The sequence below is a fragment of the Myxine glutinosa genome, chromosome 2 (genome assembly GCF_964187855.1).
Source record: "Myxine glutinosa chromosome 2, kmMyxGlut1.1, whole genome shotgun sequence".
Classification (NCBI taxonomy): Eukaryota; Metazoa; Chordata; class Myxini; order Myxiniformes; family Myxinidae; genus Myxine; species Myxine glutinosa.
In genome coordinates this window covers 237,796,069-237,810,725 of record NC_136262.1, presented here as the reverse complement: position 1 = coordinate 237,810,725, position 14,657 = coordinate 237,796,069, and the positions used below count along the sequence as shown (strand labels likewise).

General features: G+C 38.7%; 1 protein-coding gene across 2 annotated transcripts in view; it reads right to left on the bottom strand.

Moving 5' to 3' along the window:
- LOC137420731 (synaptic vesicle glycoprotein 2C-like) overlaps positions 1-14,657 on the bottom strand; it is a 111,345-nt gene that overhangs the window by 30,561 nt on the left and 66,127 nt on the right. For both annotated transcript variants that reach the window (XM_068106059.2, XM_068106060.2), the window contains exons 6-7: positions 8,506-8,595; positions 3,791-3,901 (exon numbers count right to left, since the gene is read on the bottom strand). In XM_068106059.2, coding sequence (XP_067962160.1) covers positions 3,791-3,901; positions 8,506-8,595 — 201 coding nt within the window. The remainder of the gene's footprint in view (positions 1-3,790; positions 3,902-8,505; positions 8,596-14,657) is intronic.

Here is a 14,657-nt window from a genome sequence, read left to right as displayed (position 1 = left end):
ATGAAGCACTACTGGTTTAGTTATGCGATTAGCCAATTGATTATGAAAATATTTTGTGATAATCTTTTATTGATTTTAATTATACAATTAATCAATCAATTAGTGTACACCTCTCCCTCCCAATGCAGCCTCAATGAGCTGCACTGCGGTATTGCCGGGCGCCGGAGGCGCCCCGGCAATGCCGCGCTGCAGCATATTTAATTATTTGGCATGGGGCGGTGTACTTTGAATGTATGTGTACTTGTTTTCTTATTTAATTAATTGTGTTTTGTCACTTGATCGAGATTCCATTCCACATGCTCTTATGTGTTCATAAATTATTTCTCTCTTAGACGGTGTGCACCTCATCTTCCCACCAGTTTTTCACATCCCTGGAGGGTTAAATTGTTAACAATCCTGAACTCTACCTAGTGAGGTATTCGTCCCCACTGGACTATGGGCTGACATTCAATGCTTGGGCATTGGTCTGTGTAAAATCTTAATAGCTTGGCTATTCATGGAAAATGGCTATTTAATAGATTAGCCTCCAGCATGGTCGGCAACCACTTTGATTGTGGGTATGTGCAATTTTCAGGTGGTTGATGTAAACGCGACAATATTGTAATTTTCTCATTTTGTGCTCATATTGTGGATAAATGCTCTGCACTGTCCTTGCAGATGATTCAAAGGTGATATGATTGTGACGCGAAGCTTTAGACTTAAGCTATTATAAGTCCTTCTGTCTCGGACTTTAGACTTAAGCTATCATGATAATTATAATCACTATTATTTTTATTATTGTACACCGCTCCTTTCCTATGCCACCTCCAGGCATTGCAAATCGTCATTGCCGGGCACCGAAGGGGGCTTGGCAGTGACGCACGCTGAAAGAGAGTACTCAGTTTTCACTCTGGTTTCTTGTTTGTTGTACACCGCTCCTTTCCTATGCCATCTCCAGGCATTGCAAATCGTCATTGCCGGGCACCAAAGGGGGCTCGGCAGTGACGCACGCTGAAAGAGAGTACTCAGTTTTCACTCTGGTTTCTTGCTTTCTTGCTTTCTTTCTTGTTTTCTTGGTTGTCCGGGCGATATCTCAGCCATCCTTTGAGCTAGGAAGCTGAAATTTCGGCACAGTAGTGAGCAAGTCCTTTGTCAAATACGGTATTTTTTGTTTTTTGAATAATCAATTAATTGAGGAGTTATTTAATTATTAGCGTTTAATTAAGTACTTATTTAATTAATTAAATTTCATTTCTCTTCTGACCATTATTAACTCAGGCACCTTTTGAGTTAGGAAGCTGATATTTGGACATGCCAATGACCAGGTGATTTGGCTGCAAAGGATATTTTTGATTTATTAATTAATCAATTAATCGATTAATTATTTAATTATTCGATTAATGACAAAAAAATTTTTTTTTTTAAAGTTACAGATTCTGATGAAATAGTGGTAGTTTACGTGTTCTCTGACCAAATTGATTAATAATTTAATTTTTTAATGATTATTATTTATTTATTTTCATTATTAATCATTTATTTATTTTCTTTCTCATTTGGCCAATATCTCAGGCACCTTTTGAGCTGGGAAGCTAATATTTGGACACAACAGTGACCAAGTGATGTGGCTATCAAGGATATTTTTGATTTATTGATCAATCATTTAATCGATTAATTAATTATTGATTAATTGATTAATTATTGATTAATCAATTAATTAATTATTTTTTTTATTGACTTATTTAATTAAATTTCTAAAAGATACATCTTCGGATGAAGCACTAGTGGTTTAGTTATGCTATTAGCCAATTGATTCAGAAAATATTTTGTGATAATCTTTCATTGATTTTAATTATACAATTAATCAATCAATTAGTGTACACCTCTCCCTCCCAATGCAGCCTCTATGAGCTGCACTGCGGTATTGCCGGGCGCCCGAGGCGCCCCGGCAATGCCGCGCTGCAGCATATTTAATTATTTGGCATGGGGCGGTGTACTTTGAATGTATGTGTACTTGTTTGTTTTCTTGTTTCCTTGGTTGTCCGGACGATATCTCAGCCATCCTTTGAGCTAGGAAGCTGAAATTTCGGCACAATAGTGAGCAAGTCCTTTGTCAAAAACGGTATTTTTTGTTTTTTGATTAATCAATTAATTGAGGAGTTATTTAATTATTAGCGTTTAATTAAGTACTTATTTAATTAATTAAATTTCATTTCTCTTCTGACCATTATTAACTCAGGCACCTTTTGAGTTAGGAAGCTGATATTTGGACATGCCAATGACCAGGTGATTTGGCTGCAAAGGATATTTTTGATTTATTAATTAATCAATTAATCGATTAATTATTTAATTATTCGATTAATGACAAAAAATTTTTTTTTTTTAAAGTTACAGATTCTGATGAAATAGTGGTAGTTTATGTGTTCTCTGACCAAATTGATTAATAATTTAATTTTTTTATGATTATTATTTATTTATTTTCATTATTAATCATTTATTTATTTTCTTTCTCATTTGGCCAATATCTCAGGCACCTTTTGAGCTGGGAAGCTAATATTTGGACATGAGTGACCAAGTGATGTGGCTATCAAGGATATTTTTGATTTATTTGTTTGTTTTCTTGCTTTCTTTCTTGCTTTCTTGTTTGTTTGTCCGGACGATATCTCAGCCATCCTTTGAGCTCGGAAGCTGAAATTTCGGCACAGTAGTGAACAAGACCTTTGTCAAAAACGGTATTTTTGTTTTATGAATTATCAATTAATTAAGGAGTTATTTAATTATTAGCGATTTAACTACTTATTTAATTAATTAAATTTCATTTCTCTTCTGACCATTAACTCAGGCACCTTTTGAGTTAGGAAGCTGATATTTGGACATGCCAATGACCAGGTGATTTGGCTGCAAAGGCTATTTTTGATTTATTAATTAATCAATTCATCAATTAATCGTTTAATTATTTAATTATTCCATTAATGACAAAAACATTTTTTTTTTTCTACTTACAGATTTTGATGAAATGGTGATGGTTTATGTGTTCTATGACCGAATTGATGAAGAAATTAATTTTTTAATGATTATTATTTATTTATTTTCATTATTAATCATTTATTTATTTTCTTTCTCATTTGGCCAATATCTCAGGCACCTTTTGAGCTCGGAAGCTAATATTTGGACATGAGTGACCAAGTGATGTGGCTATCAAGGATATTTTTGATTTATTGATTAATCAACTAATCGATTTTTTATTTATTGATTAATCGATTAATTATTTAATTTTTTATTCATGACTTATTTAATTAAATTTCTAAAAGATACATCTTCGGATGAAGCACGAGTGGTTTAGTTATGCTATTAGCCAATTGATTAAGAAAATATTTTGTGATAATCTTTTATTGATTTTAATTATACAATGAATCAATCAATTAATTGTACACCTCTCCCTCCCAATGCAGTCTCTAAGAGCTGCACTGCGGTATTGCCGGGCGCTGTAGGCGCCCCGGCAATGCCGCGCTGTAGGATATTTAATTATTTGGCATGGGGACGGTGTACTTTAAATGTATCTGTACTTGTTCGTATTATTATTATTATTATTATTATTGGCAAAGTACCCATGCTAATGGACGGGGTAATTCCCACACTTCTATGATGTAGTAATTCCGGATCCCACCTGGTGGCACTATACACATTTACATCGAGAATTTCCATCCTCCCCCGAATCTCGGCATCCTCCTCTCACCCCAAACCCTCAAATTATATTGTGTATGATTCAGAAACATCACATATATACAACAACTAGTAAAAGGTCATTCATTACCCGTCCAACCTCTGTAGCGAAGCGCACAAACCATCGCTTGTACCACGTGCCCGTGTCTGATTGAATCTCGATGAACTCATCCAATTGCTTGGGTGTCGTAATACTGGTTACCTGTAAGAAATGCAACAGGTCAAACTGAAGTGAGAGCATTCAGGAGCTGATTTTAAAAATAAATGGCTGCAGTTTCTGTTTTCATGGCATGCAATATGTATGAAGACAGACTTTTTTTTTTTTTTTTTTTTTACAATTTTAAGAGTTCTTTCAGGTTGAATGTTTTGAATACAAGATTATTTGCCCTTTAAATAATAAGACCACGTTATTTTAGGTCAATAAAAAAAATCAACTTGAGAACTTAAAGAGCCTTTGAATAAAGGACCCAAACTTATATCGCATCCTCCAGAATGAAAGTCTGTTCCAATGAAAAGCTGCAAAAGAGATACTTCAAAATAAAGCGACAAGAAAAGGCCAGGGAGAATAAAAAAAAAAAATTGATTTCATTTCATTTCAGCTTTCATCCGCAGCTCAATGTAATACTGTTCTCCCCTCTGGGCTTGCGCTCCTGCCTCACACCTAGCTCAGCTTCACACTGTTGAAACCAAGGCTTTCAGAATCATTGGTATCTCCCATGATGAAGCTGATTCTGAGGGCCTTTTACTCTCTCACCGCAGGCAGGTTGGTGGTCTTTCTGTCTTCTACCGACTCCTCTCCGGCCTTGCTCCCCCAGCTCTCTCTGTGCTCTGCCCCCCAAATATTCCTGCAGGACGCACAAGATCTGCCAGCAACCCTCTTTGGTGAAACTGCCAAAATCAAGACACTGCTCACCTTCACTCTTTCATTCCTCTTTTCTCCCGCCTCTTGAACAAACTCCCTCACTCTCTTCAATCCCACTCCTCCCTCCAGGTCTTTAAAACAGCTGTTCACCACCATCTCTTATCTTCCCCCATTCAAACCTTGATCTTTTCCAACCCCGTTAAAACACCCCAAATCCACCTCCTTCAATTTCCAACTTCTTTCCTGAAATTCCCTGTAGTGTCCATCTTGTTTATCCCATGTACCCCTCCCCAAGCCCTCTCCCTTCCACAGATCTACCAACGTCCCTGTTCTATACTGTTGTTGTGCTTGTATGTTTTCTTCTCTCTCCCCCTCTTGTCTTCCGCTCCCTTTAGTTATTGTATGTTTTATGGGTCTGTGCCTCTTCTCGTGTGTAATGTGTTAGCTCTTACACGAGCCTTGACTCTGTATACAAATATATATCTGAGGGATGAAACGTTTTACTGGGTTATGCATATTGGGAAGGTTATTTTGAAGGTTGGTGTGCTGTTCCTTTGCTTTAGCTAATACATTATGTACAGTACAAAAGAGAACTTATTAGAGTTGTAATAAGAAAAAGCCTTTGGTCATCACTCATTTTCCCGAGAGGTGGATTGGATTGCCTTGGTATAAAATAGATGGGATTAAAATAAGCTTCATTATGAAGGAGAGGGCGAATGAGGAAAAAGAAAAGTAAAAGAAATGCAACATCGTATGAAAAACGGTATCTCTGACTCAGTAAGACAGGGAAACGAGGTTTTACACGAGAATTGCATTTTTTGCTGTACATTTTAATCCTGATTTTAAACTTCTTTGATGAGAAGACTCCTACCAGACTTGGTCGCATAATTGATAGACCATCTGCTCTGACTCTTTAGAGGTTGGCATTTATGATTCTGACATTGGTTGAGTCATAACAAAGAAATTAAAATGTTACATGCTCCTTTCTTGCTCGACACTAAGCATTTGGAGGATAGAACACAGAAACACCCATGGTTTGGAATCCAATTAGGCTTGCGAGGGGGGTTTCTCAATTTCCCCGTTTATTGCGTAGAAGTCGAATTGATAATTTCTGTGGGATTTGATTTTATTGTTTTTAATTGTGGATTTGATTTCATTATTGCTACTAAATATATAAATGGATTGGATAGTTCCTTTGAGGTACACCATTGTTTTTATCTGCGATGTGTTGCAGGTCGACAAGAGCTCTGCATAGTTGTTGTTGTTGTTGTTGTTGTTGTTGTTGTTGTTGTTGTTGTTGTTGTATAGCCCGGACAGTTCTCTTGAACAAGCCCGCTGCAGGGAGACAGCCGATCGATCTCCTAGGAGCGACCCAGAGATCCACCACATCCAGGATTATGTACCCCCGCCTTCACGAAGTCAGGGCCATGACAGAGTTAGAGAGATAAAGAGAGAGAGAAGAGAGAAGAAGTCCATGGAGACCGATCGGCACTCTGACCATGACCACGCTGCTTTGATGAATCCGGGCAGCAGGGAAGATTGGGGAAGATTTTGCCCCTGACTTATGTTGGAGGGGTACAACCACTGTGAAGAGGTGTCCCCGGTAGTTGTGCATGGTTGTTGTTGTTGCTGTCGTTGTTGTGGTTCTTGTTGGTGGTCAATTTTTGAAATGTGTACCCATTGGTCGGACAATTGCCGGACCCCACTCACATTCGTCACTTGACTCCACCCACCATGGCACCAAGACTAAATATTATAGCACGCCATTTAGATTTTCTGGTGGGCCTAAGACATCAGGCCTGTAGGCCTCTGCTGATTATACATTGCCTGGGTTTGGTGCGTCAAATTTCCATTGGCTTCGTTTGGGTTGAGTGTTACTCACGATGAGGGATCCCAAAAAATCTAAACATATGTCGAATAACAATAATTAGCAAGGTTTAATCAAGCGCGTCAGCATGCACGGTGCATGCGGGCCTCCCTAAAAATAGCGGCACATAATTTTTGAACAGCCCCATATTGGGGTTAAACAATCCGTGACCTTATGATGAAACGGATCATTCTGATATGACGTGGTGAAGGCTGACTTGGATAAGACGTGTCGAGTTAATCTTTTAAGAGTGCTGTAAATGCGCATTTCCCAATCGGCCCGTTACTGTATTTTGTCGCAGGTTGTGGCCACAGTGCGGTCATTCTTGTTATATACAAATAGCATATCACTTCGCTATCACAGACAGGTCAGTGGTCTCTCTGTGTTCTCCCGCCTCCTTTCTGGTCTTGCACCCTCTGCTCTTTCCTTCCTTTGTCGTCCCACCCCGCCCCCACCCCCACATTTCTCCCCAGGTTTCTGCAGGGAGCACGTGGTCCATCAACCCCCTTCTGGTGAAACTACGTAAGTCTATGATCATGCCTCGCCTCCACTCATTTGTTCCTCTTTTTTCCGCCTGTGGAACCAACTGCCACATCCTCCATTCTATGTTCTAGCTCCTCCATGAGTCATGACTTTGTTTACAAAAACAAAACAGTTCCACTTCAAATGAAAGGTTTGTGTTCATCATTATTACAAGGAGCATTCAAAGAGTTCAAGGAATAAGCTACTTGCAATAGTCAATGACATACCGATGTTTTTCTTTCTTTCTGTACGCAAGTGTACCTCATTAACAAGAATTTATTTTTCCAACCAATTACATATATTTATATATTGACAAGTACATATAAAAACATTGACACATCTTAGACTTTTGTCATTTTCTTGTTAGTCAATTTTTTTGAATGCCAATAGTATTTGGCCTTGCTACTGCAGCATGAATATATACACTACCAGTCAAAAGTTTAGGTACACCCAACATTTTTTGATATTTTACTGTTTAATGTGCAAAATGAAAATAATATGTGAACAAAACTCTTACCAAATACATATCTGCTTATCTACTGATAATATATTGTGCTTCAATGCATCTTCTTGTGCAAAACGTCTAATGTCTAACAATCTAATGAGTGTTTTTTGTGTTTCAGATTACATGAACATGAGTGCCAATGCTCAGCTAACGCCAGAAAAAAGACAGGCAATTGTAACTTTGAGAAAAGAAGGCCAATCCTTGAGACAAATTGCAAAAAAAATTAAAGTGTCAGTAAATGCAGTTGTTTGTGCTATTAAACGACACAACAAAACAGGTAAAAATGTGGATAGAAAATGTTCTGGTCAACCAAGGAATAACTACAGAATCGCAGGACAAGTAATCTGAGTCACTAGTCTGCGCAACAGACATCTTACAGCACCGGGAATTAGAGCCCAGCTAAACAGCTCCAGCATTGCAACTGTTTCAAGGCCTTCTTCTGTCAAAGTTACAATTGCCTGTCTTTTTTCTGGCGTTAGCTGAGCTTTGGCACCCATGTTCATGTAATCTGAAACACAAAAACACTCATTAGATTGTATGGCTGGCCTTTCTGTAAACATTTTTTGCAACACCTGGCAATAATAGACATTGCACGTGATGAAGAAACTAAGTACAAATATTCATTCCATACAGAGCAGAGAACGTATTTGTAAACAGTTTTTGCTTCTGAGATGAAACGTTAATAACATTAACTTCACGTTTCAGTTTGGATTTAGTATTCCATTTTTCAATTTATTTCCAAAAATTGCTTTAAACCTACGTTTCGCACAAGAAAGATGCATTGAAGCACAATATTTTATCAGTAGATAAGCAGATATATCTTTGGTAAGACTTTTGTTCACATATTATGTTCATTTTGCACATTAAACACATTATTTGGGTGTACCTAAACTTTTGACTGGTAGTGTATATATACTGTATCTATGTGTATGGATATATATATATATATATATATATATATATATATATATATATATATATACACACACACAATTTATTCATGCCACAAGCCACACGAGTTTTACGTAGTGCTAAATATGTGAAACGCACAGTGAAGACCTTCTCTGGATGGCCGCGAGCCTTCATATTTGTGTCATGGACTCGTTTCAGGATCATCCAGGCTTCATCGTGTTTGCCATTCTGTGGAGAAATATACTCTCGTCGTCATCGTGGAAGATCTGTGTCATTCATATAAAGGACACCAGAGAGAAAGTGAAGTCATTTGAAAAACAAAATCTTCTGAAATATTTTGGTAACATCTTATTTAATAAACCCTTCATTTCGACACAGACCGATGTGGTGTTAAGTACTGTTAGCAATATAGGGATTAACAAATCACCATTTTAAAATGGTGATTTAAGCTAGGTTTTTGGCTAAACCTAGATCTACAAAAGAAAACATTTTATTGCATGATAACAACTAACTTTGTACTAAACCATCATTTTTTTTCAAACGCCTCACTTTTTTCATAGCAGGCATGTTAAAAAATATATAGTAGGCTGACATCTCGAAAATGGATAAAGTTGCAAACTGTGTTGTACTTAGACATTGGACACAAAAGGGATGACACCGCAGGAAAACTACACTGATGTGGTTAATATAATTGGCTGAGGAATCCTCTTCTTATAGTAACAGTCAAAATTCATGCTGAAGAGTTTAGAACAGGAAAACATTGTAGAAAGGTGATCACAGGAGGGGATGATTACATCCAAATAGTATGAAGATAATGTTGACATGGTGTAAAAGTATAGTTCAACAAACAGGAATAGTAAAATTAAGTTGATCCCCACACTTACATCTCAGAAACGTGTTCGTACACGTCTGCACAAAACGTGTTTATAGTGAAATTAGTTTTTGTTATTGTATTTTGGAATGCAAGACCAAACTATTGCAAGATATTCCTACAGGTCGCACAAGATCTGCCAGCAAGCCTCTGATGGTTAAACTGCCAAAATCTCGGCTCTCTGCTCACCTTCACTCTTTCATTCCTCTTTTCTCCCGCCTCTGGAACAAACTCCCTCACTCCCTTCAATCCCACTCCTCCCTCCAGGTCTTTAAAACAGCTGTTCACCACCATCTCTTATCTTCCCCCATCCAAAACCTTGATCTTTTCTACCCCCACTAATTCACCCCAGATCCACCTTGTTTGTAATTCCAACTTCTTTCCTGGTAGTCCTGGCAGTGTCCATATGTTTTATGCCTCTCCCACCCCCTTTCCCATGCCTCCCCCCCAAAGCCCTCTCCCTCCCACAGATCTCTCGATGTCTCCATGTCTCTCGGTTCCTGCTCTCAAATGTTGTGTTTGTGTCCTTCCCCCTCTCTCCCCATCTTGTCTACCGCTCCCGATGTTATTTGTTTTATGTGTCGGTTTGTCGGTTATGTGTCGGTTTGTCGGTTTGTCTTTCTGTGTGATAAATGTTCGCTCTTTCACGAGCCTCGATCTTGTATACAAAAAAAAAAAAAAAAAAAAAAAAAAAACTAGAACGAAACTCGGTTGAGAGCATACCTCCACTAGATTGAACAGTTTATGTTTTGTATCCCACTGATAGGCCGGATCTGGATCCAGACCTGAAACGAAATGGAATTAGCTTGTTCTTGTCACCTACTCAACTCACCACCAAGTTTTGTGATAACCTGTCCTTAACTTTTGGAAATACCGCGTGCGCTATGTATGTTTTTGGGCCTATCTCTTCGTTATGACGAATCACTTAAAAAAACAAAAATCTCGTATCCAGATCCGGATCTTCAGCAAAATCAAATGCATTCGTTTTTGTCACACACCCAACCTGTCCACCAAGTTTCGTCCGAATCAGTCCATAATATTTGGAGATATCGAGCGATATATAGATTTTGGAAGCTGTCTCTCAATGGTGAAGAATCACATGAAAAAAATTATCAGATGCGGATAAAGATCTGGATCTTCATCAAAATCGATTCAATTTGTCCTCGTCACACACCCAAGCTGTCCGCCAAATCTCGGCGGAATCCATCGATAACATTTTGAGATATCCTGCTCACAGATGGACAGACAGACAAACAAACAGACAGGGGTTAAAACATGACCTCTATCCACCTTCAGTGGCGGAGGTAATTAATAAAATGAATTTTAATACACTCGCTTGAATTATAATTGAGTTGTAATCACTCAAGAGAATAATCAAATTAGATCTATGCTTAGCTGGAATTTTCAATTGATCTGAAAATCGATCCCTGGAAAATCTCCATCTCAACCTGTTGCTCCACAAGGATCATCAAACGAACTGTTTCGAAAACAGTTTCGATCATCAAACGAAATATCTGTTTCCATGTTTAGCCACATTTTGAATTGTTACTCCCGCCAGGGAGTGATGCATTCGATCGTGTCCATGTGTGTGTGTGTGCGTGTGTGTGTTCGTGTGTTTGTGAACACGATATCTGGAAAAGTTCTGAACGGATTTGGATGAAAGTTGGTGGGATGATTGCACTTGGGATAAGGAAGAGTTGATTAGTTTTTGGTGAAGCTCAGGATATTATTCCGGATCCAGGAATTTTTTGAAGGATTGTCTACCATTGGAGGATCGGGCACATTTTTTTTTAACATTATCTTCTATATATTCTATATTTAACATTGTGATATGAAAATAGTTTTCATATTTGTTGTAAATGTAGTTTAAACTCGTGGTTATGCGTTAGAGCGGTGTATTTTTTTAGCAGCGTCGTCTTCAAGGTTCTTTTTTTTCTTTCTAATAAAGACATATTCTGTAATTTTAAAACCCCCAAAGTGTGTATTCGGTTTCCCCGTTTCATAAAATGTATCATTTGATACGTATAATGCTTTAAAATTGTTTTTTTTTGTTGTTTTTTTTTACCTCAAAAGAGATATCAACATTTACCTTAGCGAATGTCAATCGCGGTGTCAGTATTTGATGAACTTATAAAGACTTAGGTGAGTTATAAGTGTGACAAGCATGTGCACGGGATTCTTCCCAGAAGAATGAGTGGTCGCATTAGCTTGTACGACTTAAAATGAGCGAGTTTTGTTTTCACGTTTGGGCCAGTTTTACATGTTGTATCCCTAAGGAAAAAAAACGAACGTTTTTTCTGGCTTACAATTTTATTTGAAGTCACACACGCCTCAAAATACACTCACTTATATAGAATTGAACGCTGAATCCGAAAATGTAAGTGAAATTGCCTTGTTTTTTTTTACATTATCTTCTATATATTCTAAATATATATATATATATCTGTGCAGTGTCTGTCTCGTGTTGTCTTGTCTTGTGTTGTCACTGAACTACTCCCTCAAACTTTTGTGAAATCGTACTATTCCATCTTGACCCACGGCGGGAGTATGCGCTCCACTAAGTGGCGTTCTAGTTATGGACTATGGACAAACAGTTAACAACAACTATGTTTCATGCCATCATGGGCCTGCTCCACTTTGCTGTTGCCTGAAAATATTTTCGAAGACAGTGTCATTGCAACACAGTACGTGGGATGTAAACCTAGGGTCCCATCATTATGAGTTGCGAGTTGAGATGGAAACACGAAACGTAAGCCAATACATTAGAGTTGTTGGATATCCAGTGGGATTTAGACTTTTGGCTTCCTCCTTCAGCAGACCGATTTATCTCCTTCATTGGATCTTAATAACAGGTCAGACGAAATTAGATTGGATGAGTTGCTCTGGAGACCATGACACACTAATTAATTTCCCAAATGTCAAATCTGTACAACAGAGAACTTCACCGGAGATAGAATCGAGTACAGCTGACATTATCTGCGGTTCATGCTTGACATGCAACAATGTCTACTTAATAAGTTCCAAAATTGTATTTTTACATTCTCTTTGCACATATGTATTGCAATATCAGTAAAGTTTTTTTCAAAGTAAATATTAACTGCATGGGAAACGGGAACAAAGCGCCATCTACATATTACATATGCAAAGTAGGGCCTCTCCTCCGTTCCCTTTCCCATTTTTGTACGTTTTGTACATCTTTCCTCAATATCTCCTCCAACTATCACAATGATCTCTGAACCAACTTCCTCTTTTTCTCTCCAGAAACTCCTAATTCTGTCATCCTCCCTTTTCTTTCCTCCCATGTCCTCCCCCTCCTTTCCCTTCGATTTGTTTTTTTTAAACGTATCCTCAACCAGAGTACTGGAACCTTCTTCTGTCCGTAAAGCCTGCAGCCATACAGTTTGTCATCGACTTGTCATTGAAATGCGACAGACAATAAATGGTCTTTACATTTCCGAGCATGATATATTATCTGTTAGTAAACTTTGAATAACAGGCACAATGGCAACCACACGAAGCTGATGGGTCAAACAAAACGGTCCAGAGCTGAACCTTATGCAAACTCTTCTCGGAGAAACTAACGATTTTGGAACGATCTTTGAGAAAATGATGGACTGAAAAACCAGATGTTGTGGACGAAGCTGGCTCTGTCGTTGTATCGCTTGGCGCCGCCATTTTGTCTGAATCTCACTGTTACTCCACCCTCATAACACGATGCAAATTAGAAAAAAAAAATTGGAAGTGCAAACCAGACGATTTGTGTTCTACAGTGTCCAAATATATAATTCAATAATTGAAATAAAATACAGATTTTAAACGCTGCGGAAAAAAGACAAAACAAAGCATTGAATCATAAGTTTACTGCCGATGATGCGCCCTCTTTTATGGGTTCAATAAAATCGGGTTCAATAAAAGGTAATGGCACGAGTCACGTGATATGCAAACCGCTCGGCGTACTCGATTAGCGTGGCTTGTGTGAGGTCCGGTCCCCGTTTCCGTGGCAGCATGGGTACCAAAGGTACGTGCGGTGTCGACCCGATACCCTTTTCCAGGCTCGCTGCGGGAGTGGCGACTCGGCCTTGTGGACACGAACACCCGAGGGGGAAAAGGGGCTTAACCCCCCGTCTGTACGTCGACGGGCTTCGGGAGATCCGCAACAATATATATATACAGTCACGTGAAAAAGTAAGTACACCCCATGTAAAGTTTTGACTTTTTCAACATATTTCAACATACAGCTATTTGATCTTCATTTCAACAATATTGATAGATAAAGGTGATATAATATAACAAATATCATGAAACATTTACATTTTGTAGTCCATTGTATAATTTAAATAAACATAAATGCAAATTTTGCATGTGGAAAAAGTAAGTACACCGCTACATTTATCACTACTTCAAATACCTAAAATTAGAATCAGGTGCACCAGCTCAGGTGCAAATGATTAGAACATCGTATAAGAGGATCTTGGAGGAACCTGTCTTATTTAAACCTCAGACATTTCGTTTGGTTTGCTCTTTGTTGTTGAAGTGTGCGGCGTCACTTTGCCTAGATCAAAATAGCTCTCTGAGGCCTTCAGAAAGAAGGTTATAGATGCCTACGAGTCAGGGAAGGGATTTAAAGAGATCTCCAAACAATTTGAAATGAATCATTCGACTGTCCGGAAGATCATCTACAAGTGGAGAAGATTCCAAACAACTGCCAACTTGTTCAGGCCAGGCCGCCCCAGCAAGTTCAGCCCGAGAGCAGACCGCAAGATGCTGAAATAATTCTCTAAGAACCCCAGAATGTCATCACGGGACCTACAGGTAGCTCTTGCTGCTGTTGATGTCAAAGTGCACGAGTCTACCATTAGAAAGAGGCTGCACAAATTTGATCTACATGGGAGGTGTGCCAGGAGGAAACCTTTGCTGTCCAGAAAGAACATCACGGCAAGACTAAAGTTTGCCAATGAACACCTCAGCAAAGACCAGCACTTCTGGAACAATGTGCTCAGCTATTTGGCCACAGTACCAGAATACATGTTTGACGAAAACCAAAGACAGCATTTGACCACAAGAACCTGATACCAACTGTAAAGCATGGTGGTGGAAATATTATGGTTTGGGGCAGCTATGCTGCATCAGGGCCTGGGTAGCTCACCATCACAGAATCCACTATGAATTCTTCATTGTACCAGAGGGTGCTTGAGGATAATGTGAGGCCATCTGTCGGAAAGTTGAAGCTCAACCGAAGGTGGACCTTGCAACATGACAATGACCCTAAACATACCAGTAAATCCACCGAGGAATGGCTGAAAAGAAAGAAATGGAGGGTTCTGGAATGGCCAAGTCAAAGCCCGGATCTAATTCCCATCGAGATATTGTGGGGAGATTTGAAACGAGCTGTGCATGCAAGAAACCCCTCAAACATCGC